This window comes from Neurospora tetraspora, assembly GCF_033439725.1.
Source record: "Neurospora tetraspora strain CBS 560.94 chromosome Unknown B0H65scaffold_4, whole genome shotgun sequence".
Lineage (NCBI taxonomy): Eukaryota > Fungi > Ascomycota > Sordariomycetes > Sordariales > Sordariaceae > Neurospora > Neurospora tetraspora.
In genome coordinates, this window is record NW_026944386.1 from 1,503,887 (window position 1) to 1,529,590 (window position 25,704).

The 25,704-nt window shown below is 46.5% G+C and overlaps 9 protein-coding genes across 9 annotated transcripts; 4 read left to right on the plus strand and 5 right to left on the minus strand.

Moving 5' to 3' along the window:
• Positions 1 to 964: 964 nt before the first annotated feature.
• On the minus strand, positions 965 to 4,435 carry B0H65DRAFT_464794 (uncharacterized protein). The gene has a single exon (XM_062826776.1). It carries the CDS (start codon positions 4,429 to 4,431, stop codon positions 1,357 to 1,359), a length of 3,075 nt encoding a protein of 1,024 aa, XP_062681495.1. The 5' UTR covers positions 4,432 to 4,435; the 3' UTR covers positions 965 to 1,356.
• Positions 4,436 to 12,091: 7,656 nt separating this feature from the next.
• Positions 12,092 to 12,941, minus strand: B0H65DRAFT_188202 (uncharacterized protein). Its single transcript, XM_062821602.1, has one exon. The coding sequence runs from the start codon at positions 12,629 to 12,631 to the stop codon at positions 12,167 to 12,169; it is 465 nt and encodes a 154-aa protein (XP_062681496.1). The 5' UTR covers positions 12,632 to 12,941; the 3' UTR covers positions 12,092 to 12,166.
• On the plus strand, positions 12,739 to 13,309 carry B0H65DRAFT_188238 (uncharacterized protein). The gene has a single exon (XM_062821603.1). It carries the CDS (start codon positions 12,846 to 12,848, stop codon positions 13,257 to 13,259), a length of 414 nt encoding a protein of 137 aa, XP_062681497.1. The 5' UTR covers positions 12,739 to 12,845; the 3' UTR covers positions 13,260 to 13,309.
• A 51-nt stretch (positions 13,310 to 13,360) lies between these two features.
• Positions 13,361 to 15,312, minus strand: B0H65DRAFT_425038 (S-adenosyl-L-methionine-dependent methyltransferase; the record flags this gene model as incomplete). Its single annotated transcript, XM_062824548.1, has 4 exons — positions 13,361 to 13,687; positions 13,769 to 14,056; positions 14,113 to 14,284; positions 15,221 to 15,312. 4 exons carry the CDS (start codon positions 15,310 to 15,312, stop codon positions 13,361 to 13,363), a joined length of 879 nt encoding a protein of 292 aa, XP_062681498.1.
• An 855-nt stretch (positions 15,313 to 16,167) lies between these two features.
• Positions 16,168 to 17,820, plus strand: B0H65DRAFT_187952 (luciferase-like domain-containing protein). The gene has a single exon (XM_062821601.1). It carries the CDS (start codon positions 16,582 to 16,584, stop codon positions 17,713 to 17,715), a length of 1,134 nt encoding a protein of 377 aa, XP_062681499.1. The 5' UTR covers positions 16,168 to 16,581; the 3' UTR covers positions 17,716 to 17,820.
• A 51-nt stretch (positions 17,821 to 17,871) lies between these two features.
• Positions 17,872 to 19,552, minus strand: B0H65DRAFT_508695 (cytochrome P450; the record flags this gene model as incomplete). The annotated part of the gene is made up of 4 exons (XM_062828246.1): positions 17,872 to 18,078; positions 18,159 to 18,395; positions 18,436 to 19,247; positions 19,354 to 19,552. The coding sequence occupies 4 exons, from the start codon at positions 19,550 to 19,552 to the stop codon at positions 17,872 to 17,874; spliced, it is 1,455 nt and encodes a 484-aa protein (XP_062681500.1).
• A 1,340-nt stretch (positions 19,553 to 20,892) lies between these two features.
• On the plus strand, positions 20,893 to 21,768 carry B0H65DRAFT_548653 (Endonuclease/exonuclease/phosphatase; the record flags this gene model as incomplete). Its single annotated transcript, XM_062829590.1, has 1 exon — positions 20,893 to 21,768. The coding sequence occupies one exon, from the start codon at positions 20,893 to 20,895 to the stop codon at positions 21,766 to 21,768; it is 876 nt and encodes a 291-aa protein (XP_062681501.1).
• Positions 21,769 to 22,352: 584 nt separating this feature from the next.
• On the plus strand, positions 22,353 to 23,350 carry B0H65DRAFT_188343 (uncharacterized protein). Its single transcript, XM_062821604.1, has 2 exons — positions 22,353 to 22,857; positions 22,925 to 23,350. Exons 1-2 carry the CDS (start codon positions 22,696 to 22,698, stop codon positions 23,273 to 23,275), a joined length of 513 nt encoding a protein of 170 aa, XP_062681502.1. The 5' UTR covers positions 22,353 to 22,695; the 3' UTR covers positions 23,276 to 23,350.
• Positions 23,351 to 23,424: 74 nt separating this feature from the next.
• On the minus strand, positions 23,425 to 24,603 carry B0H65DRAFT_508698 (uncharacterized protein; the record flags this gene model as incomplete). The annotated part of the gene is made up of 1 exon (XM_062828247.1): positions 23,425 to 24,603. One exon carries the CDS (start codon positions 24,601 to 24,603, stop codon positions 23,425 to 23,427), a length of 1,179 nt encoding a protein of 392 aa, XP_062681503.1.
• Between the last annotated feature and the right edge of the window lie 1,101 nt (positions 24,604 to 25,704).

The following is a 25,704-nucleotide window of genomic DNA, read 5'->3' on the forward strand; positions in this document are numbered from 1 at the left end:
GAGGATAACCAAACCGACTTTAGCAATGAAAAATACGAACTTAACATAATTTTAAACTATAGAGAAGATAAAATTTATAAAGGATAAAAATATTTAGTTAAATAAATAAACTATAAATATTATTAGAATAAATAACTTAATAAGGAGGAACTTAGCAATACGAAGGATTTGGTTAAAGAGTACTAAGCGCGCAAGGGTAGTAAACCCGGAAATAGAACGCTAATAAAAGTAAAGAAAATAAAGAAATTAAATAAAGCAAAGGAATTTATAATTATTTACAATCGTACTTTAAAACCGAGGAAATGAAGGCATTCCTACGCATATATATATATAGCGTTCGGAACTAGACCACTAAGGATAGTAGTATTCTCTTTTTATAACCGGCTCTTAATACCGGAAAAGTATTATAGTATTATATATTAAATTACCTAACCTATACACGTACGCTGCAGGGCCCTTATGGGCGGTTCAATTAATTGAACTATAGCTATAGCCTGCACACCCTACTTATATAGGTCTGTAGATTAGATAAGGCTCGCGCGCACTCTATTTGGTCATCGACCGTACGCGAGCTTCTTGCTCTTAATTCTTCTTAGAATTATTAATTTATATATATTTAAATAACACACATACTGTGCTTTTCTGTTGGAAGTCCGTGCCCTGGGCCGCCCATTCACTGGCCTCGCCCATTCACCGGCACTCCCTTCCAGGTATTTAGGCTGCCCTAGTTTCCGTTTCTCTTCTTCCATTAGACAACAACAATCAAGCCCTTTTTCGTTGTCGCCTTTTCCAGCCCACCGATATTTTCACAATACCCTCTCAACGGTATTAAAAACATTATAATTCCAAAATAAGGTATTTAGTTCTATAACTTGTAGTGAGCTGGTTATTATAGTAGGATACGTACAAGTGGGTTTAATAAATTGAGAAAGAAAAGTAGAATTGAAAGAAGGTTAAATTACCTTTTTTAGTTAAAGCTTAATAGATTTATAGTACTAGAAGATTCAAAGGTACGGTTTTACCCTTTTTGGGCTACATTTTTACTATCCGGTAGGGTTTTATAATGTCCAGTGGTTTTATATGCGCAGAGTTGGGGAAACAGACAGGAACCTAACTTCCACTCCCTAACGGGTACATAACCAGGCTATAAGGCACCTCTAGCTAGCCTGCTCCCTTCCTTCTACCTTACGCTTTCCGATACTAGAATACCAAATATAAGGTCTTCTACAGGAAACATCCAGACTTCCGCATCAGTGACTGAATGATCCGACTTTTATGTTCTACTGGTTCTCGTACAACTTCAATGCCCTAATATATCTCTTTACCACCTGCACACCTCGCAACATGCTGAGCCATTTACATAACTAAACACTGATCCAGATCTGGGTCAACACCGCCCGAAGCAGCTGACCTAGGCCGGGGCCGGGGCCGGGGATCTTTTCCCACATTCTCTGCCACGAACTCGATGTCGTCCCAGTAAATGAACTGCAAAAACCCTGCTCGCGGGTTCGTGAAAATATCAGCCATGACCTCCAAGCATTCCTCATCTTGCTCAATCATGGCCAACAGCGTCAGGCTCAGGCGCTTCTGTTTGGCGAGCGGGCCGCGGGCCTCCTTGTACGCGCGCACCCAAAGTGGGTTCCTCTTCTTCTCCAGCTCTTCCTCGATCCTCATGAAGACCATGTAGAAGAACGTGGTCGCCCAGAGGAAGTTCAGGGCCGACAGCGGACGCTCGCCCGAGATGTCGGCTTGGATGTCCAACTTCATGAAATCGAGCATGTCGCGGTCGGCAAAGTCGACGCACTCGCCTCCGGCAGCCATGCGCGCCTTACGCGTGGAGCGCGGATCGGACCGATCAGGGAAGCGGGAGTAACCGGGCTGCATGGCATGGGCGACCCGCTCGGCGGGGATCTCGTTCGCCTTCATTTTCGCGGCCCGGAATTTCCCCATCGTTTTCGTCATGTTGAACATGTCTTCCTCGCTCATGCCCTTGGCTTTGGTCCTCTTGGTGATTTCTGTTTCCTCAATCCGTTTCTTGCCCGTGACAGGATCAGTAACGTGCTTTGCCTGGGTGATGCGGAGCATGCCCAGCACCGAGGGGAAAGAGACATCGGCATCGGGAATGCGGTCGATGTTCCAGCCCGCTTCGCGTAAGATGACCAGAGTGGATTTTTTCCGGAAAAAGTCATTGACTTTGGGGCTCAAGATCCCATGGATGTCTGCTGCCGAGGCAGCAACCCTTCTCACTTGTTGCCTTTCCCTCGGGGAGCCACGGCGATCCACCATTGTTTGCAATGCCTTATCATAGTTCGCAACAGGCGGCTTTCCGTCGGGAAAGAAGCACTCTGGGAAGAGCTCCTGTAAAGTTGCAAATAGGCCGACCGGCTTCTCGATGTAGCCTTCTTGAACTAACATGTTGTGCAAGTGTAGCAGCATCATGGGCTCAGGGACGCGATCCCAGATCGTCGTTCCGGATATATACGCCAACTCCAGACCTTCCTCGAGACCGACACCGCAAAGGAAGGGCGAGTACTCCCACAGTCCGTTAGGATTAGTGTGAGAGAAGCGGGAAGGAGGGATGGTATTGAGACCATGCCTGTACTTGGATTCGCCGAGCCAATCCATATAGTCGAGATGGAATCCCTCGAGAATTTCGTGATTAGCCGCATGCCGCCTCATATCGCCGTGTAGTGCGCCATCTCTCTCAAAGAGCTGCTCTAGAACGTCGAATGCCTGAAGAATGCCTCGACCATCACGCGTAACCTCGCGATCCAAGAAGAGGTCGACATCGCGGCGGGGACGGAACCTATAGCTGGGCGGCGGTGCAACGACAATATGTCCCTTGAGGAGGTGATGTGACCAGCCCCTGGTTACGGTTAGCGAATCGACGATGCATTGCAGTTGGAAGACATGATGGGGAAGAATCCGGTTTCGGACGTCAGTGCCAGGCTTCTGCATGGCAAGAGAGGTCACGAAACCAGCAAACTCATTTAGCCCAAACAGTCGCCGATGCTGGTCCCATGGGCCCTTTGGAGACCAGTCAACCTTTTCGTATACGTGCTTCTCGCCTCGTAAAATGTTGCGCTGAACCACAATGGAAGAAAAGACATTGACCAGGTCATAGAGCCAGTTGATGGTATATGAGCGACGCCATCTGATACGCTCTTCCTTCGTGGCGTGCCTCAGGTCAAAGTTGGGATCCCAGTTCCTGATCTCTTCCAGCATCCGCTTGGTCGGCTTGCCCGTTCGCGTCTTTTGGAAATCGGTAACGAAATCAAGGAGATCGTGGTAGGCATGAATCAGGAACTCCTCCTTAATATCCACGTCCTGCTGTTCCATTCTCTGTGGGGTATTGCTGCCTGGCTCGAAGAGCATTTGGGAGATGTGGAACATGCCCTGCGCCTTCTCTACATTCCCACGGGTAATCGTATTCATAACGGTCTCATAGGAGTCATGGTCGGGAAAATCGACAAACATCTCGGACGCAGAGCGCTGAACCATGGCAATGGCCATATTGGAAAGGGCACCCGCTACTGCGCTATTGAGCCCGTCATAGGCCACCTCGCGCCAGATGCCTTGCAAGTAGTTTCGGAGGGTCATGTATTCCTTAACAAGATCGTAAACAGCCATGAGGTAGTCCGTAATGATACCATCTTGATCTTGAATAATGCGGTAGCTCTCCAGTGGCACACCTTCGAGAGATTCTTCCTTGGTGGGGGCAGCTTTGGGCTTTGAACTCTTCTTGGCTTTGCCCTTTTTGCCCTTCTTACCCTTGCCTGGTTTGGTTTGTTTCCGTTGGCGCGGGACGTTGGTGTCAATTTCTTGAGGTCCCTCCTGGTCAGAGGCTTCATCGGCTTCTGGAGACCGATGAATCTCAAGAGCACCGAATTTGTTGGCGAGCAAGCGATCGAGTTCTTCCTTGGCGTGCTCTGTGTTGGCCAGAAGGTCTGACTCGTCGGAAGAGGAATTGGGCTTCCAATTTCGACCACCAAGGGCATCAAACGATTCCTTCAAGGCATCGATAAAGCGCTTGTGAGAATCATTGCTCTTCTCGACATCCGGGTCCGGAGTCCTGGCTGTCATCTGCTGGAAAGCGGCATGGGCAGCTGTTCTTGCCTCGATGACGGATTGAAAGAGGGCGAGAATAGTCGAGGGAGCACTGTCGATGTGCTTGCCGACGAACTTGGAAAGGGAAATCAGGCCTGCAACGGTGATCCCGGCCGAGGTGAGAGGCACCATAGGGGCGCCATCGATTCCATCCACAGGGCTATCGGACGCTGCTAGAGACTTGATGATGGAATTGGATGTTTGCACAATCCAGTAGATGAGATAGCTGGTGTCGCGCTTGTACGCTAGGTACGAGTTGCGCGTGGGCGCCATGGTAGAGTGTTGTGGTGGGGTCTGTCCCACCTCCCTGCCATTCACTGGCATCGTCTGTCACGTGGGCCCAGTCAACCCACACCACCATGTATTTTAGCCCTCCACATTTCTTTTCCTTTCTTGTCTTCTTAGCATAGCACAATCAACACACTTCTTGTGCCCACGAGTCCAAGAGGTTATAAGCCCTCTGCACGCGATCTATCGCATCGCTGTGCGTAGTTATTACGAGTATTAAGAATAACAAGTAATACTGAGTGCGAGTTAACCTGAGAATAAGACCCCACGTCGTTGTAATATCGAGTGTACGTCGCAACCTTTTACGAGTACCCTTTACGAGTTATTACGAGTACTCTTCACGAATCAACAACCTTTGTCAAGCGACAAAGCATTAAGAGCCCTAATAAAATTTGAGATTATTAAGCGATAAATCGTTAATAAAGATTGTTAGCGATTCAAAACACGTCTACCTTCATACTATTCCTATTAATTTAATTAAAAATACGACCAACGAGATACTATACAATTTCTTCATTTGAGATAATAACTAAGACTGCGACACTATATCTTTTAACGCCGCCACCTTAATTCCCTTGAAGGGCGAATTTAACCTCGATGCTTGGGCTAAGGCTTTAAAGGTTGAGTTTGCCTCTTAAGGATTTAAGCTATATATTACGAAGACAATCGATAAGCCTAAAATTAATAATAAGACTAAGGATGAAAACGAGAAGTGCTTTTATTAGTAGTATATAGATAACGCTAAGGCTATAGCCATTATTCACTCTACTATCCGTAACGAAAAAGTTTAAAATATTTTATCTATTAACGGTTGGGATAAGGATAACGACGACCCGAAGTATCTATTTGACTTTATTAAGAGTAATATTTCGAGCGTTATTAATGAAGCTAAGAGCAATGTCTTTAACGAATGTTAAATTATTAAATATACGTCTTTCCTTACTTTAGAGGCCTTCTTAATGCGTTGGTAGTCTTTGCGTAAGCGTGTTAAAGATGTTAGATACGTTATTGACGATAAAGTTGAGTTTACTAACTTTTTTAATATTGTTAAACGTTCCTTTCCTAACGAGGCTATGCTTTGAGCTGCTGATATGAATAAGAATGAGTTGACGATGGTGTCCTTCCTAGCTAGATTGTCTACTTTGGCTAATACTTAGAAGAATTATACTAATATAGTCGTAGTAAAGGTGGAGGTTAAGATTAAGCAGATTAAAGAAATTAAAATTAAAAATATCAATAAGCGGGTTATTTATAACGTTTATAGTAAAAAAATTTATAAAGGTTTGAAATATTTCTTTTATAATTATTACCGTATCTTTAGTACCCTTAATTATTGGTAGTGCGAACCCGATAAGGCCCTGGATACTTGGCCTAATAAGAAGAAGGTAATGGTTTACTTTAAGAACGCGGGTATTACCGCTGCTGTCGCGGGTAATAATAGTAATATTAATAACCCCCCTACTATTACCGTCAATTCTAATTTACTATTTGGTTTTGGAGGTCTGTCTTTTGATAATTGGGAGGAGGAGGATTTTTACTAGAGCTCTTAACGGATTTAGAACCGGCTATTTAATTTCAAGTAAATAGCATTTAATATAATTTTATTAAAGGTTAATAAGCTCCCGAGGTAATAATTATAATATGAAATATAGTATTATACGATAGTGGATATAGATTAAATATTTTTAACGACGTTAAATAGTTTACCGAATTATACCCTCTATTAAGATTAGTTATTTATTAAGTAGGTAATGGGGAGAGAATTAGATTGTATTATATAGGGGTAGTAGAATTAAATTTCCTTACTAAGATAGGAAAAATGATTCTAATCGAAATTAAAGACGCTATACTTTCTCCCTCAATACTAATTAATTTAATTATAACGATTGGATTATTAGATAGCGGTATAATATAGTCGATAGAAATAAATAAAATAACGATTAGGAAGGGAAAATTTGTAGGAGAGGAGGTTTAATGTAATTGGGTTACGAATTTACCAGTCTTACTGATTATAGCGCTGTAGGATATCGATAAAAAATATTGCGATTAAGCCTTAAAATTAGTATTAATAGTTACAATTAATTATAATATAATATATCGACGGTTTATATACGTTGGTAAGGAATAGGTTATTAAAATTTATAATAATACTGGTATAAAATTAGTTAATGCTAGAAGAATAAGTTCGAGTTGTGATGCCTATTTTCGAAGTAAATTAACCGATATTGTTTATAAAGTTTCGAATCCAGTAACTATTAGACCGTTAGAATTTATAAGGATTAATATATAGAATTACATTGTGGTTAGTTTTTTGGGGGTTCGATATATTATATATTTCGTATATATAATATTAGGATTCTATTAGACTAAGGGTATAAGGAATAAGAGTAAAGGCTTCGTCGCTATTAAGGAATCGAGGAAATGGGTTAAATTTTAAATAGGCTTGAAAGTAAAGGTTTTAGGTTTAAATAGAGGTATAGAGTTTAGATTTGGATTTAAGGATTATTAGAACGATAAATTAGTAGCTTAGGGTCGTTAGGAGGGTATTGAAATTATTAAAATACCGGTTTATACCCTTTAAATAAATAGCATCCTAAAACAAGTTAGTAGAATAATAATAGAGAAAATAAGAATTATAATACTAGAATATAATATTCCTATTGAGTTGTAGCCCTTAGTTATTAATTCGGTAATTAAGGTAATGAATCTTCTTTTTACTAAGGCTAATGATAAGTATATTAATCTATACGAAGTATTTAGTAAGGTAATGGGTATTCTAAATTTAAAAATAAATATTAAATATTTAAAAGCGTACTATTATATAGCGTATTATTATATTAAGAAATAGAGACGGGTTTAAGGAGATAAGTTTATTGAATATTTAAAACGAAATTATTTAATTGGATATATTAATTTGAATAGGAGGATTTTTTATATTTGGGATTTAGAATATAAGAAATTAATTAAAGTAAGTGCAGTTAGATTCTTGGAACCTAATAAAAATTAAACGTTAGAGGAGTAGGTATTAGATTATATTGTAGTATTTTCTAATTAATTGATTGAGGATGTAAATAAGGTATTGGAGAGTAAGAAAGAGGTTTGGATTACGGTTAACCAGCCGAAATTGATGGAAATGATTAGGGAGATTAATAAGGGACTAGAGAAGGCATTAGAGTAATCGACGAAGAAAATTAAGGAGATTAATAGTTAGAAGGAATTAAACAAGGTATTAGAGGAATTAATAATTACCTTTATTATAGGGATTAAATTATCAAACCCTAAACTACCCTTAATTATGCTATCCTTAAGTATAATATTAATATTAAAATTAACGCTAGAACTATAATAATTAATATAGCCGAGAGTACTTTCGCTGATATCTCCGAGTTTAATAATAATTACTTTCGAAATAGAACGTTTAGGACCATTAATATTATTACTAGGCCCGATAAGATAGGTATTAGACCCGGGAGGCTAAGTTCTAAATCCGACGGAAATACTTTTAGACCCGAGATAATAAATCCTAGGCCCGGAGGGAAGATAAACTTTACCGAGGCTAACGCGGGAGACTCTGGGAATATAGCCGAGAGTATTATAGAGAGCGATACCGTCGAACTTGGAGGTGGTTACGTCGATTGAATATAATAGTAATAATAATAAGTTTTAATCTCTTGTGGATGAAGAGGAGGAATATGAACCTTTTAATAACTCTCTATTTATTAATCCCTATGATTTGGACGAAGAGGAACTGATTCTATCGCGACGAAACCAGATTTAGTCGTTATCACCGGATCCTTTGATAGATACCCCTTTAAAACCCCCTCGAATTTTAATAACGACCTCAATAATTATAATGGAGTTATAATAAATTATAGCGGATACAGAGATAGCGCTATTGCCCGACGAATTGTTACCTACGGAATAAGAAGCTACTACGACGGACCGAGAAGTACCGATAACGGATTAACTTTAGACTATTATGGGGGCGGAGGTGATGATAACGGAGATAGAGGTAGCGACGGCGGAGCAACTTGAGATATCCGCGGGGGCGGAGAATCGGATAATGGGATAATAGGAAGCGCTACCGGGTAGAATACGCTACCTTCAACGAGTAGCGCCGATATTAGGTTCTATAGGCAATTAGTGGAAGGTGGTGGACAGTAATAATCGAGTTGTAGATATAGATATCCTTGATTTTTATTATAGTTTGCTAGAGAGAGGAGTAATATAGAAGGAGGTGGAAATTTTATGCTTTAGTTCTGTTAAAGTGATGTATGACTTTGATTTTGGAACATTATCGTCGATATCGAAGAATTATCGCTAGGCTAAAAAACGGGAAAATTTCGAGTTGTATTGGAAATTAGCTATGGAGAAGTAATTAGTAGTATTGGAAGAACGGGGCGTATACGATTTGCTTCCCTTTGAAGAAGGAATGGAAGTTCTTCCTAGAAAATGAGTTTATAATGAGAAAGAAAATATAGATTTGAAGATAACCGATTTAAGGGTGCGTTAGGTAGTTTGCGGTAACTTTGAGTAAGGTTCTTGGGATATCGTAAGATATTTATGTGGCCGTAGCGAATGCGGCGAGCGTAAAGATTTTTCTAGCTATTATAGCAGTTTTGGATTTTGATTATTATTAATTTAATTTTAATACGGCCTTTTTGAACGCTTTAATACTACTTGGGAAAGAATATTATATAGAGTAACCGACGGGATTAGAAAAAGGATTAAGGGGTGTTAAATGTTTGGTCTGTCGATTACGTAGGGTACTATATGGTTTTAAAAGTAGTCCTTTTTATTGGTTTAATACTTTATTGCTGATATTGAGGAATTTGGGCTTTGAACCTGTGAGTTTAGATGTATGCTTGTTTAGTAATGGGAAGTTGGGAGCACTTTTGGTACTATACGTGGACGACTTCCTGATTGCGGCGCCCTTTGAGATAGTGATCTTGGAAATTAAAGATTAATTATTATAATACTTCAAGTTGAAATATTTGGGAGAAGTGAAGATATTCTTGGGATTTAATGTAGTAAGAAACTGAGAGGAACGTACTGTATTTATATTTTAGGTTAGATATACGAAGTTATTAATTACGAAGTTTGAATATGGTGATTTGTATGGAGTTAATATACTATGGCCGTAAGACGTTAAGGTTGGGGACTATAAGATGGGAGACGAGTTATTAGAGTAATAGAAGTCCTATATTAAGAAGACGGGTAGTTTGAACTACTTGTTTATGGGTATCCGATTTGATATTACCTTTATTGTTAATAAATTATGCGAGGCTAATACGAAGCCGATTACCAGTTCTTTGGCTATTATGAAGTACCTATTTCGGTACTTGATTAAGAATGTAGATGTGGGAATCGTTTTGGGAGGTAAGCTTTCGCTAGTAAATATGGATATGAAGGTATTCGGGGATGCTTCCTACGTTGATGATCCTATGACCCGTTATAGTATTGGAGGCTACATTGTGTTTATTATTAGAGGTTTAGTATATTAGAAATTAAAGAAGTAGGTATTTGTGATTATAAGTACTATAAAGGCCGAGTTTACTAACTTTGTACCGATAGCTAAGTTATTACAATGGATTGGGTATATAATAAAAGAATTGGGATACGGTTAACTACCTTTGAAGGTTCTTTATACGGATAGTAAGAATGCGAGGGATAGAGTGCTTAACCGTAATAATTCTGGCCGTAACTGGTGTATGGATGTACGCTTTAAGTGGATTATGGAATAGGTTGAAGCGAAGGAGTTTGAGATTATTTATATTAAAGGGGAGAAGATGATTGCAGATGGCTTGACGAAGCTATTGAAGGCGGATAAGCACGCGAGATTCGTAAGGTTGCTTGGATTGGAGGAGAGAATTGTTCTTTGGGCTTGATTTAATATTATGGATAATTTTGTTTGTTTACTCGTGATGAGTCCTTGGAAGCCGTTTCGGGCTACGGGGGCGTGTTGTAGTGGGGTCTATCCCACCTCCCTGCTATTCACTGGCATCGTCTGTTACGTGGGCCCAGTCAACCCACACCACCATGTATTTTAGCCCTCCACATTTCTTTTCCTTTCTTGTCTTCTTAGCATAGCACAATTAACACACTTCTTATGCCCACGAGTCCAAGATAGAGCGCTACGATGACTGGCGGGTGGTGGATAGGAAAGAGGAGTGCCGAGTTGGAAGGATTTGGTGAAAATGTAGAAGAAGAACGGAAATGGTGTGGGCGTGGGGACTGCTGCGCTTTTTATACCACAAACAGAGATGCAAGCTCTGTCCGTAGTGGGTTGTTGGATGCAGTCGGATGCGTCTAAGGAAGATTCGATCCTACCTCGATTACCAGTGAAGGGCCAAGGCACCACACACTATACGAAGGCACAACCTTGGTGCGCGAATGAGAGTTGCTGGGTCGTAATAACGGGCACCGGGCGAGACTTCCCTTAGCAGTTCGTACGTGTGACGGCGTGCACACTCAGCAAGAGAAAGCCAGCTCAAGGGGTATGGCACAAATCGAATACAAAACTAAAGCTAAAGAAAGAAAGAGGAAAAGTGCAAAGGTGGGCTGGCTGCACGAGAACAAGTATGTGCGCGCCAGAACCTCTGGGACCCACATAGAGTGGGCCTAATTACGGTAGCCCAAGTGCGTCTTAGGCCCAATTAAAAACTGGTCCGAGCTCTCAACTGGCCTCAGCCGTCGACTATTTTAGATTAACGCCTCTAAAGTATTTACGGCGTTCAATATTCATACTTAGGATATTAAGCGCTAACCACTAACCTTTGAAACCGCTTCAACCTTCCCAAACTTTATCTTTTCTATCTTTTCCCACCTTTCATTTTTCTTTTTTTTTTTCTTCCTTCCTTCTTCTTTCCTCTTTTCTTTCTCTCTTCCTTCTTTCTTCTTTCCTCTTTTCTTTCTCTCTTCCTCTCTTATTTTTTTAAGAAGGCGGAAGGATCCATTTACACTATTACTCTACCCCAATTCATCAAGGTTCAAAATTTGGAGAAGGACCAGGGTCTATTTGCATTGTCACCCTAAGGGTATATTCCGTAGCCCTTTTTTGGGCTTTTTCACTGGGGAAAAAGGTACTTCGGTTAAAAAGGTTGCACGAACCAATTTTCACCGGCTTTTTCACCAGGTTGTAGGGTTTTGGGTGAAAATGATAATCATATTGTTTTGGCGTTGGAATTGGGTTGGTTATAGCGGCTTCAATACTATTTTAGCGCGTTCAATAAGTGATGTATTTTGCAAAACACCCTTTTTTCTGTTTACTGGGTGAAAAGGAATGAAGATGGATGCGAGCGATTTGGTTGGCTAAAAGCTTAAAAAGTGGGCTATTTCTTTTCACTAGGTAAACAAGACGTATAACCCGGGTGAAAAGGTACAAAAGTGTTAAAAAAGTTATGGAATACGATTTTCACCGGCCATTTTCACCCGGTGAAAACGCTAAAAAAAAAATGCTACGGAACACACCCTAAATCTTGGCACTTCGTGGCTCTCATTGCTTCATTGCTTCATTGCTTCATTGCTTCATTGCTTCATTACCTCGCTTTCAGAGAGTTGGAATCAAGGTTACAGTATCAACCCCTGAAAGTGCAATTAATCTGGGCCGCTAGTTTTTTTGCACTTTGGGGGGTTTTTGCACTTGGGGGTGGTTGCACTTTCAGGGGTTGATACTGTACATTATTACCTGTAGTGTTGGAGTTCGAATGACACCCTTTGGCGCGTACCTAGTGCCTGCAGCTGACACGGGCCATTTTTCAACCAAACTTTTTTAATTGGGCCTAAGACGCACTTGGGCCACCGTACCTAATGCCAAGGCATGCGTGCCGCGAAAGCGGCACGCAGGCACGTGACAATGCACTCTTGGAATGTCATGACACTGGGCCATGACAGTACGCACGGTGCTCACTATTTGGGGAGACCTGTACGGTATTGAATTCAGTCCCCGGACTCTCCCAAAAGATAAGTATCCCAAAGATCCCAAAGATCCTAAGAATCCTAAGAAAGTTGGAGAAGAACTTCCGCCAAGAGTTAGAAGAAGGAGTACCTTCCCATCCATAACCTTCAATATCGAGCACCTTCTTCGATTAGATAGAAATGGTCTTTTGGCCAAGCTGTCTCGCGCGTAGATGGAATATTGATCTTTTACCCAAGTCCTGCCTTCGCCTGACCGTGCAATGTTTTGAGCAACAATTCGGGTCTCGAGTTGGAGACCCATGGTGGGACCGAACAACATTCCCAAGCGTCAGTATAATCCGTGTTCCCACTGGACACCGACCACCATCCAGGAGGGCGATGGCGATCCTCACCAAACGGCACAGAATATCCAGTGACTGTAGGTTTCTAATCCATAGCCTTCTCTCAAGCAATGCTAACAGCAGGAAAACAACCAGGAATCAATAGACTGCGGCAACGGCGTCTGCTCCATAGGCCAAACCGAGACCAAGACGATGACCATCCGCTTCACCGCCGGCTTCCGTGTCGAACAGAGTGTGTCGTTATCGACCACCAAGACGTGCTTTGCAGATAATGACTGGGTTGCCGTCTGGAATAGGGTCGGAAGGACATCGTACAAGGTCCGTAACGGGCTGTTCAATTCCTGCACGGGCACCAGGCCGCATGGCGACGTGTTCCTTATCACCTCACCGAATGCTAGTAGCAAAAAGGGCGGGAACCCATACTGTGTTAGGGGGAAGCGGTATGTAAGAAACCTGGGAATAGTTGGGATGAGACTCCTGTTCCTGGCAAGCCTTAGCTCATGCGTCTCGACATGTCGGGTCGTAGGTAGGGTGAGAGGGACAGATAGGAAGGAGGAGAAAGATATTGCGTTAGCGTTGATGATGATCTGCCGAGAATTTAAATAGCTGGACTGCGTCTGCAGCTGGAAGATGGTGAGTCCATCAAGCCTAGAGGGAGGGTCTAGCCTTAGCGTATAGTCTGAGATGAATACGGTGCCCCTGGGGCCTCATTGCTGAAGCTTCCAAACGCTTAACATATCTGTGCCTTGTCCGATTTCAAACGTTCTCTCTGGCGTTAGATATAGTTTCCTTTCAAACAGCCCCTCTTTTGGCGTTGTTTCCTCTGGCATACCAGAGGCTGGATCAATCAGGCCGTTGCCACCCTCGGCTAGCAAGTTCCAGTGAACGCCTTTCAAACCCCATGGAGGTCCAGGGAGTCTAGGATCTTTGTAGAGAGGAAACTCCAAGCATACGAGAATGCCGTTTGGGGCTAGAAGCTCACTCATGCGAATTGCCCAATCCCGGCGCATATCCGGTGGAAGAGCACACAAGAACTAACATGATGTCAGCAAAATTGAAGGCGAGAGCGGACAAAACTGTTTGATAAAATGAGAAGCGAATGAACCGCAGCCTACCGTATAGTCGTATATGAGGTCGAACTTCTGTTCATCTTCAGTAGCGACAAGAGATTCCCACTCTCGCTCAAAGAAGTTGCCAACTGAAAAGGTGGCAGTGCCGCGAGTCGCGCCTTCAGGTGAATGGGTATACGGGGATGCTTCCTTGAAGTTGTACGCAGATGGATCACGTAGTTCGTTGGCGGTATATTCCCTGGCAGCTTCGACAGCTTTCTCAGAAACATCGAGTCCATAGGTATCGTAGCCATGCAAGGCAAGCATCACCACGTCATAACCCTTCCCACAGCCCTAGATTTGGTCAGTGAACGACCATGTTCAGCTACACAGCAAGCCAATTTACTCACTGGCACCAATGCTTTGCGTCGTCGTTCTGGGCCACGAGGGAGTTCAGACACCACATCAGGGTAAAGGTTCAACAGGTCTTGCAGAGCAGGCGAAGGCTTTCCGCGATCCCAGAAGTGACTTTTGTCGTTGTCCCACAAAGAAGACCAGCCGGAAGCATGCTCCTCCTTAGGCCTATGGCATGCACCGTTGATTAGCATATGCGTGTAAGTAAAAACGCGGAAGATCAGATGAAGAACACCTACCTATCTTTGAAAAGCGATACCAGGTAAGTAGGCTGCCCCGAAGTGGTTCCTGCCATCTTGCGCCTACTTCTTGACGACCTTTACAGTGTTCCTTATTGTCCTGCCGAGGAGGGGACAGGGGACGTACTGGTAATGAGGAGCGAAGCATGGTTTCCATATCTCCCACTAACAGTTTCCCGTAGAGACAGTGGCGTAGTCGTGCTGCAGAGTACACGTGTAGAGTTAGTTCCTGTTTCTGCAGTCTACCGTAGTGTAGGTGGGCGGTTACGTCCACGCAGAGGAGCTCAGGCCCGCTATGAACCCGACATACCACGTGGAATCTGTTGGTGGACTTTAATCAAGTGCAACATCAATTCGAATTCCCACTTCTCCCTAGGTATAAAAACACTAATAACGCCGCTGTCTCCAACGCGAGCACCGAAACAAAACAGTTCCCGTTGCTCACAGCCACCCAAACGCCGCCTACCCAAGTTACATGATATCCGTGGCTCTACCAGTTCAACACATTGTATATCGTCTTGCGGGGATCACCCTCGGTCTCGATCAAGTACCGCTCTTTCCTCTTCTCCATGACGCCTGGGGTGTTTTGTTGAGAGAAGACCCGGTTCAGCGTATTGGATTCATTCCGCAACTGAGAACGGACATATGAAACGACGGTGTAGACTGTTCCATGACGAAGGATTCCCAGTTAGGACCAGACACGAGCAATACGGCGCCGCCGAGGGACAGGTTTGCGCTGGGGTTGGTTATGCTTACCTGCACCAAAGACAACCAGGCCGGGCACAACCTTTGGCAATAGCGCTGATCTATCATGACATGAGCATACATTCGTCAAGCGGGATGGAACAGTGTGATGGCCACCTACCTTGTTGCAGGCGTCTTGAGAAGTGTCTGTGGCTGCGAAGAGACACGCAGGGGCATAGTGGGCCTGAAGGGACTTGGGCGGAAGGCAGTCATTGTGTGTTTTGATGTGCAGTGCAACAAGCTGACGTCGAGTTCCAAAGGCTCGGAGTAGGTATGGATGATGGTCTGGAGATCAGTCGAGGTCTGGTGAAGCAGGAGGCAGAGTAGGCCCGAATCAATCGGGGGAAGGGGTATTTAATTTGGACATGACGGGCGGTATTGCACGCAATGGGACGTGTGCGGTTTGCGATGTCTTGATGGTGTTTGGTTTGGTGGTGCGGTTGTTGGCGTGATGTGGTCTCTTGAAAGCGACGATATGGGGTGACGGTGGTGGCCCAGCGAGACTGCGAATGGCTGCGAATGGCTGCGAATGGTTCGATGGGGGCTATGGGTGGTGTTGTTGGTGCCCTCGCGGCCAATCCCGATCGCCAAGCCCAACCGATTCTGACCAGGCCTCGGACGATGCGAAGCCTGCCGTGCCTGCTTCGAGAGCATTTGGCCTTCTGGCCAAGCACAACATCCAATTCAACAAGTTGAGCTGAGCCCAGAGGTGCTTGCAAGATGCGATCCCGGTTGATTCCGACTCTGAGGTTCTCTCCACGGTTCCTTCCCCAGGTTTTTGGCTCAGCTTGCCTTGCCTGCACTTTGCGCTGTTGCTGGATGATGCCGTTCCCGCCCCCTGTCCCTTCCACCCAATTTCTTGGCTAACTCGTGATATAGGCGACCATTGGCATGGGCCGTCGGTTCTCGTCGGTTATCACCACCTAAACGCCGTGTATCTGCGATTTTCTCACCAAATCTTCGTCTGGCGATGGCTTCAACCTGACATCAAATTCAACCCATACTTTCCCTCGCGTTTTGGATCCCATTGTCATGTGGGTTTGTCTCTGACCCGTGACCATCGGCAATATCACGGCAGAATGATGCCATCGCCATCAATGCGACACTGGCTATCTGAGATGCCACGGGGGTTGGTGTAAAATGGGGCTCACTTACCTCACCGTGCCCATGCCTTCGATTTGGTAGTCGGGGTGACGGTTCATGGCTTTGCTTACATATCAAGAACACCACCATCCCGCATTGCGTGATCCGCACACAGCTGTCGTCATGGCCTCTCTCCTCTTTGATGAGGTATCCGATCCTGCCACGCCTCGTGCCTTTATTATGACCACCATGATGCCGACTTCTTCTTCAGAACAACACTCGCCATTTCTTCGATTATATTGCTACGCCGCTCTCCCTTGTATCCGAGCGAGTTAAGAAGCCAGAAACCAGCCCAAAACCAGTCGAAAGCCAGTCTCAGGATCGTCGTGCTCGCCAAAGATGCCTACCGAGTTCATCAGCTTGACATTCCCCAATGCTTCCACCGAGGTGAATCCGATCCCGGGCGCCGGAATTGATCCTGCTTACCTGGTTCGCTATGCCCGGACGCTCGATGATTACGACTTCAACTACACTCTTGTGCCCTATGATTCCTCGTCCTATGACCCTTTTACCATAGGCGCCACCATTGCCGCCGCCACCAAGAAGCTCAGGATCATCATCGCACTGCGTCCAAACACGCTTTATCCCACCGTCGCTGCGAAAGCACTAGCCACGCTTGACCAGCTCAGTTCAGGTCGAGCCGTCGTACACTTTATCGCCGGCGGAAGCGATGCTGAGCAAGCCAAGGAGGGTGACTTCCTACCCAAAGACCAGCGCTATGCTCGACTCGAGGAGTACATCCGCATCTTGCGTCGCGCCTGGCAGTCCCCAGAACCCTTTGACTGGGATGGCAAGTTCTATCAGTTCAAGCAATTTTCCAACCGCGTTCGTCCCGTCAATGGTACCGGCATCCCAGTCTCGGTCGGTGGCTCATCGGAGGAGGCCTACCGCATTGGAGGCGCCTTGGCCGATATCTTTGGCCTTTGGGGCGAGCCTCTGAAAGAGGCCAAGGAGCAGATTGACCGCATTTACCAAGCAGCTGCTCAAGCTGGCCGCCCCGACTCAGACCGTCCTCGCATCTGGGTCACCTTCCGGCCCATCGTTGCTGAGACGGATGAACTGGCTTGGCAAAAGGCATACCACACACTGGATATTTTGAAGGCGAACCAGGCTTGCATCTCGGGAGGAGGAAGTCAGTCCTCCGACGGCAAGGCGCAAGTTCAAGCCCCCACACCGCAGAACGTGGGCTCTCAGCGGTTGCTGGAAATTGCTTCACGTGGAGATGTTCATGACCGTGCGCTCTGGTATCCCACCGTCACTGCTACCAACGCTCGCGGCGCATCGACCGCTCTGGTGGGATCCCCTCAGACTATTGCTGATTCGATCCTCGACTACGTTGATCTCGGAGCTGAGCTCATTTCCATTCGTGGCTATGACAATTTGAACGATGCCATTGACTACGGACGCTATGTTCTCCCAAAGGTGCGCAGCGCATTGCAGGAGCGCGAGAACAAGGGACCAGATTCTGCGTAGAGATATTGTGGCTTGCTAGGTGTTACTTTTCAGACAGACAGAAGTCATATATTTGATAACAGTCCTTTCCATCTCTGCATCCACTGCGGGGGTTCTCCGTATTGACAAGGTCTCTGTTGAGCTGGGCAAACTGAAAGAAGCGTTCAAATGGCAGCATCACCATGAACTCAGTTCATTGCCCGCTCGTCTTTCAATATAGCAGGGCCAAGAATGCGGAACGACTGTGAAGTATGCCTTCCATTGCCAGTCCTGATTCTTATCCACTTGCCTGATATTATAATCCCCTACCAGGGTTGCCGTGATCTTGGACAACTCTATGCGGGCAATATGCTGGCCTGGGCAAGAATTGTACCCCTGCCCCCACTGTACGAAGAAAAAGGACGAGTCAGCTGGCGGGACAACATGCTCTTGTTGTGTGTGTTGGTGGTGAGAAGGTCACTTACCGGCATGAAATACCTATCCAGCTCTCCCGCGTCGTCTTTCAACCACCGATCAGGGTTGAACTCTCGCGCATCGGAACCCCAAAGTTCCCTGGAGTGATGCATCACCCACGGATTAATAGACAGGATGGTGCCCTCCGGAAAGTGCTTACTGCCGATGGTCAGTCCGCCTGGTGGAGCGAGCCGAGGCAACGTCATGGAAACAGGACCAAAGACACGGAGAGCTTCTTTTGATGCAAGCTTAGAGAAAAGGAAGCTTTTGAGCGTCAGCGAACTTGACGACACGGTCCCGACAGAGACCCTGTGTTCGCTGTGCCTCTTCAATCTCCCCACGGACCCGCTCCCAGGCGTTCGGATGACGATTCATAAAGTAAACAAATGACTGGAGAGCACAAGAAATAGTATCGCTTGCAGCACCCATTGCTCCAGTTGCAGCAGCGTAGACATCCCGCAGCAACACCTGGCCAGGGTTCTTTTCCATGGCCTTGAGCCAGTGATCGACCACATCGAATCTGTTCCTGTCACGATTGTTGAGACGGTCGTCCAGAGCGCGAACAGTTGTATCAAAAATGTGACCGGAGGGCAAGACGTTTAGGGACGTCATGAAGGGGTTACCAATCAGGATTACGTGAATCCAGCGAAAGAAACCCATGGTCGAAGCGTAGAGGTTTAGCATCAGGCTATTGCCGATGGCGTTCCCTACATCGCGCCCCTCCTTCAGAAAACCAAACCGTTTGGAGAAAAGTACCTCGCCGGCAATGTCGAAGGCAGTGAAGGTCAAATATTTGTCAAGGTGGACGGCCTTCTTGGATTCGGCAGACCTGTCAAGCCAGGCCAAGAACTGGTCGATCACGCTGCCAATGGAATCCTCGGTCTGTAGGAGATTGCTCATTGTATACCCGGCTGCGAAGTGCCTTGACCGTTCCACCTTCTTCTTCGGATCGGTTGTAGACATGGGTGTCTGATAGCGGTAATCAGGGATCGAGAGGAATTTGTACCAGCTTGCTTTGTGCAGGGGGGCTAGCAAAATCTTCTTGATCCCATCCGGATGGCTGACGCCCACTTCATTGTGAGCTATACGGACAAAGTGACCTTAATGGGTTGATCATCAGCAATTACACTCGGTCAAAGGTCCCTTCAAGCCCATGCTTCGAGGAAACCTTGGCTCTCTCGCACCGTCGATGTTAGTTACACATACCATACTTGTCATGGAGATTGATCAACTGCAGATTCTGATCTCCCTTGATGATGTGGTGGAGATGCCAGAAGCGGGAGACTGAAGCGAGAAACGGTCCTGGGACCGTTTTGATGGGTGAAAAGAATCGACGCCAGAGTATGATGAGACTGAAGCCTAGAACAAAGATCTGAACCGCAAAGACAAGCAGACCCGGAACCATCATTATTCTGGAAACAGGCTTGAGGCAGGAGTATGTACGTCGATGAATCCTGGGTTGGGTATAATAAAACCCGGCTTGGAGTCTATATACTACCTTAATTGAACCCTGAGGCGAGCAAAATCATCTTCCTCATTATGTAGGTGACCATCCGGCTATGGAGTTACACCAGACCATCTCAGTCAGCGCACCTCCGAGCGTCTGCCCAGTAGTATCTCTAACCAGGGAATATTGCAACCCAAACGGTAGCATGCCGTCCCTACCAACAAGCACATATCTTGCCATAGTTGTAAGATCAGCAGGCTGACATCAAGATATCCACAAAGTGGAAGTCGCCATTCGCAGATGTTGGTGGAGGCATGTCCCCGATGGGAAGGTACCACCCAACCGCCTAGTGCTTACTCCTAGAGGTGTGTTCACCGAGGTGTGAACGGGAGCGGCACGGCTGCTACCTACTTCCGTACCTTCCTCCCAAGGTACCAGAAAGAAAAACCTGAACAAAAACAAAAGCAATCTCCGCTTGCGGCTCGTACCTTCCTTCCGTCCATCGCAGCCACCTCCCTTGGCATATATCGGTAGCACCTGCCCCATGAGCTCCATGTATTCGTCGACTTTTCTTGATGAAGCTTTCCGCTGGCATGCTCGACTCGCCTCACTGAAGTGCCACAATTCAATCCAAGACTTAGAGGGCGGTTGTTGAGACATCTTTCCATGATTTTGGGTCCGACTTGCACTGCGTGTTATTGTCTCCGGGGTATCGATACACTTTACACGGTTCCAGAAATATGGCAGCCATGGGCTTACTGCCGAACACTGAACCTAGAGGTACCTTCCGTACGTAGACATACTCTTTCCGTGGCTAACCGCTCAAGTGCTACCAGATAGTGTTGTGCTCGTTACTCACGTGGCCAGCCTTTGGACTGCAGATGGGCTGTTGAAAGACATTTCCAAACATCATAACAAGGCCAACTCCTTGCTTGGGTGGTACTGCGAGCCATGTTATAGACCATTTTATGGGTCCCCACAGAGTTAAAAATCGTCGGATAACGAGGAGTAATGTTACCACGTGGGGCCTGACAGTGCATCGACAGGCTGGTCGTATATGCTCGAAGTGGAAGGTATCTCAGCGTTGACGTTAAATAGGTAGCTGCCCTCGAGTCTTAGTCACGGTTCTTGACAAAGTAATGGGTGTGGTCTCTTGACAAAGCACGACCAGATCACACTCGAGAGCTCGGTCCACGATTCACCTATTCCCAGAACCTCAGAATCATCCTCGTCTACGAAGGCATCTACTAAAGACACGGCAACCGGTTTACGTCATGAGAATACACACATTTTTTTCCATGTTGCTGGCCAACATTGGCCTCGCAAGTGGTTCGACTAACTTGCGACTGATCTCTTACAACATCCGTTACGCCACAACATCACCATCGACCGGCGAAGAACCATGGGCTGTCCGGCGGCCTTTGATGGCCTCTCAGATCAACTTTGAAACCGCCAATCGCCCGGAGGCTTTGATCTGCATGCAAGAGGTACTCAATCAGCAACTCGTCGACCTCCAGTCGGATCTTGGAAGCGCTTGGAATCACGTTGGGGTTGGTCGGAACGACGGTGCACAAGACGGAGAGTACTCGCCCATTCTCTACCAAACAGACACCTGGCAACTAGAGAGAAACAAGACCTACTGGCTCAGCGAGACCCCCGACGTGGTGGGTTCTACAGGATGGGATGCTGCCTTGCCGCGTATCGTCACAGTTGCGCAGTTCAAGCATCGCACAACAGGTGTGCCTCTGGTATTCATGTGCACGCACTTTGACCATATCGGGACCGTTGCCCGGAACGAGAGCGCCAAGTTGATCATCAAGATCGCCGATGAGTGGAAGGACCAAGGCTCCAACTCAACGAAGCCCGCTCCTGTGTTTCTGGGCGGTGACTTGAACATTGAGCCTACCAAGGAGGGATACAAGTCTCTGACTGCCCCAGGCGGATTCAAGGAGATCAAAGACCTCGTCCCCAAGACACACTGGTACGGCAACACCAAGACGTCGACTAGCTTTACTACATCCACCTCGGACGATATCCGGATTGACTACCTGTTCGTGCGCGATCCTCTCGACTTCCAATTCTTGACGTATGGAGTCTCGACCAACAAATTCGAGGATGGGGTGTATATCTCAGATCATCGGCCAGTGGTGGTGGATGCAAAACTGCCGGCATGACTGTGTCGTCGTTGAATATGTGGCTTTGAGGATACCTAGACCGGTGTTTTCAAGAGCCAGTGTAAGAAGATTCACCAGATGTTTGCCCTAGGCGTTGAAGCGGTCACGGACTGGATGGATCAGGAGAAGCAGAGAGTGAACGGTACCAGGTTAAAAGTGATACAATGAAGCCTCGGGCATGCCGGCGTGAAAGGATTACACTGCTTGTGTAGGAGGAAGAGTTATTCGTTACGCGCCTGAAAGTGACGGACAAGGACAGCTTTAAAATATATATGTATGTACCTAACCTTCCGCATCACAAGCCATGATTCGACACACATGTGTCTTCTCCCACTCCTTGGACCAGGTTTTCAGTCTCGATTTAAGTACCTCGAAGAACGAGCTTTCAACCCCAGGCGTGGAAGACGAGGAACAATTAATTGGAAGGGAAGTGTAGATTTATCTATCTCCGGTGGAGTGGCAGAGAGAAAATAACTAGCCCATGAACAGACTTGCTGACGTGTCACGACTTACAGTGTGTGTTGTCGGTACGATAGACAGGCCCCAGACCCCCAGTTATTCCGTCCAGACACTTTTCTTTAAACCAAGGAGTTTGAAAGACACTGTACTGCAGAAGGTCTGAGTTGATTACTAAATTTTCATACGCCCGATGTTTGCAATTGTCGCCCAATCAAACTAGTGGGGAGGTGGAAGCCAGGTCGAGCAGGTGATTTGACGAAAGTTCCTCTTGCAAGATCCCAAAGAAAATAAGGACAAAGCTATATAATACAGTTCACCGATCCTATGCTCGCTCGAAATCACCATTATTTGTCTGTTTAACTCTCTGCCCGAATCACGGATTTCGATAATCAGGCGGTGAAAGACTCCTCACACTTGATTCGGACCTTTTCGTTGAAATTCCCAATACCTCCAACAATTCCACCCACAATGGCTATTTCCCAAAGGTTACTAGCGGTCCTAAAGCAGGCAGAGTTCGAGGAGCGAGCAAAAGGCGGCGTGGTCGTAAGGATACACTCCCGGCATGTCAGCGCCCATGAATTGAAGGAAACGCTAAAGACAATGTTTCCACACTCAAACTACACCATCCAGGTAAGTATCAAGCCAAGTTCCCGCTCCCCCTTCCCCCCTTCACTGACTGTCTGACAAGTGTTCTCAGCTCAGGAGAGACCGATATTCGATAACGTTTCCAGAGCATCGAAAGTGTGACCTGGATCAGGTGTTGTTCGGCTCCAAACCATCCGGCCAACAACCCAAGCTACCTATAACCGCTCCTACTTCTACTCCTCTGTTGGCAATCGAGTCAAAGCCCGTTATAGAGTTCAGGACAACTCTTCGATCATCAAACACAGGTGCTGGTCCGATAATCGGGCCACAAGAGACTCTTAAGGCCATTCCTCATGGGCCTAAAAGCACGCAACGGGAAGGAATTCTGATTCGCACCAGGTGTCTTTTGCTGGATATAGCAAAATGTGCTAGGAATGCAGTAATGAATGTTGTCCGTCCATGACTGGCAATGGTGATTGCTCAGACATGGTTGTTCAGGAAAGTGGAAGAAAGGAAAGAAGGGGTAGAGGGAACAGTGGTCATACGCTGACACTCCGTTGTGGACATTCTCTCGCTGAAGGTTCCGTTTCGACCACGGGAAATTCCTGAGCCTTAAGCCGCAGTAAGAAGCGCCTCCTTTCCCTGTTCCTTCAAGGTCTGTCTCACAGCCTTCAACACAACGTGGTGAACGCTTCTCGGCGCGGCCACAAACCCAAAGTTCGCACTCAGCTTCCTCCCCTTTGTCATATCAATATCCTTTCCATCAACATCCGTGATCATGCCACCAACTTCCTCAAAGAGAAGCATAGCTCCGGCATGATCCCAGATCTTCGCATATCTATCGCGTCTCTTGTAGACCCAGACAGTCATGTTCGCCAACCCCAGGGCCAGGGCCACCCACCTCGGCACCCACCCAAGCAGGTCGGAACCTGGGAACTCGACACCGAGCCTCTCCGTGGCCGCCTTATGTGCATCATCCACGCCCGAACCCAGCAGATTCCAGCATGATACCGACCTCAGCCCGGAAACAGTAACGCCATCCGCATGTCTTTTTAGCGACTCTGAGGCGCACATGGTCAAACCAGAACCCTGTCCGACGAACAAGGGCCTCACGTACGCCCCAAAACCTCGAACCGCATACACGATACACCCTTCCTCGCCATCTTCATCATCATCCGCCTTGAACACGCTCGCATTGCCCAGCGGTGCCGTCGCCTTCCTGCTCAGCAACGGACACGCCACCACGCTGAGAATCTGCTTCCCACCCTCGAGCAGCGCAACATTAATAGCGTACTGCTCACCACGCACAAACGTCGCGGTGCCGTCAATCGGATCAAAGACCCACGTCCGTCCCGAATCGGCACTCAGTCCGTCCTTCCCACCATCGCCGCACCGGTCGACGAGCTCGCACACTTGCTCCTTGCTCTCGGGCGCACCCCGCTTCACCACCTCGGCAATCGCAACCTGCGACTCATTGTTGTCGTTGCTGGACGAGGAGACCTCGTCAATGCACTCGTGAATGACGTCGTACACGCGCTGCAGCAGGTCGGGGTTGGTGCGCAGGGCGGCGGCGGACTCCTCGCCTACGAAGCTGTCGGTGGGAAAGGAGGAGGAGAGGACCTTGGTAAGGTAGGCCTGGATAGCAAAGTCGGCTACGGTGACGGGAGAGAGATCCTCGGCTTTCTCGATGGTGCCTTTGTTGGCGGATGCTAGGACATGTTTGGAGATGCGGGCGGCAAGCTGGATAGCTGGGATGGCGATGGAGATTTCTGTTGCGCATGGGGTATCCATTTTGTCTTGTGTGTGTTTCCGTGCTTTTTGTTGATACAGGTTGATGTTTCTTGGAGGCGACAAAGGCATAGATGGTGCAACTCAGGAGACGACGGGAGTTGTGTTTGGTATGAGATGGCTCAAATCAATTCAGAGTGAGGTTGAAATTGGGTTGAGAGCTCACACATTGAGGCCCCACTCTTAATTGCGTAACTGCTGTGCTCCTTCCCGTTCCTGGAACTGGCTCTGGGATGGAAACAACACCTGACTACGGTCCTGACTGAAACAACATCGTGCCTGCCACTGGAAATCACAACAACTCGATCGAACAATGGAAGGCGCACCAACCTCATACCATGGGTTCCAGTTTCTCTCATTCTCTCCGGATTGCGCCATTGTTGTCTGCGGCTGGTGACCTCCTTACACAAAGCAGCAAGGAAAGTACAGGGAATACTCCAGCGAAAACGTGTATGTGCAAAAAGACACAAGAAACATCACATCCTTTCTTTAAACGATTCAAACCCTAATCCTCATGATTGTATGTCAAAGTTGACGGTTATAGCATTAAAACGATATTTTAGAATATCCAAGGAAACCCGTGAGTGATATAGGTACAAGCAATAAACTATTAAAGGACAACGAGTGAAAATGGGTCAACTTTTTCTTGGTTTCCAAAGGTCAAATGAGCAACTGTCCTCCGCCAACTACCAACACCGTGGCAAATAGACAGATAGGGGCAATGCAGATTCCATCACGGGCAAACAAGAGTGAGGGTAGTGTGTGTGTATGGGGAGGGTGACATGTATTAGGTATTGACAGCGTATGTCTTCTTTTAATATCCTCGCTAGCAGGACGCGGTCCTTCATCAGTCCGCCTAGCAAAGGACATTGTCATGACCATCTAGGACGTGACGTCGTAAACCATAACAGTCGTGAAAGCCCGTCAGCCGGCCCTTCTCAACCGGCCCTTCCTTCTCTGCGTCATTCAAACCCTGAGGTCTGCAAGACCGTGTGTACCTGAAGATCAAGAATGGCGCAGCAGATTGGGCCGTGATAAAGCACGCTGAGGCTGACCAGGCCATTGGCGTAAATGGTTGCCCATATAGCTGTAAAAAAAACTCTT

Coding starts and splice junctions, on each gene's coding strand:
- B0H65DRAFT_464794 (XM_062826776.1), bottom strand. CDS start 4,431: ATGCCAGTGAATGGCAGGGAGGTGGGACAGACCCCACCACAACACTCT.
- B0H65DRAFT_187952 (XM_062821601.1), top strand. CDS start 16,582: ATGCCTACCGAGTTCATCAGCTTGACATTCCCCAATGCTTCCACCGAG.
- B0H65DRAFT_188238 (XM_062821603.1), top strand. CDS start 12,846: ATGACCATCCGCTTCACCGCCGGCTTCCGTGTCGAACAGAGTGTGTCG.
- B0H65DRAFT_188343 (XM_062821604.1), top strand. CDS start 22,696: ATGGCTATTTCCCAAAGGTTACTAGCGGTCCTAAAGCAGGCAGAGTTC. Junction 22,858..22,924: donor ACTCAAACTACACCATCCAG/GTAAGTATCAAG, acceptor AAGTGTTCTCAG/CTCAGGAGAGACCGATATTC.
- B0H65DRAFT_188202 (XM_062821602.1), bottom strand. CDS start 12,631: ATGTTGTTCGGTCCCACCATGGGTCTCCAACTCGAGACCCGAATTGTT.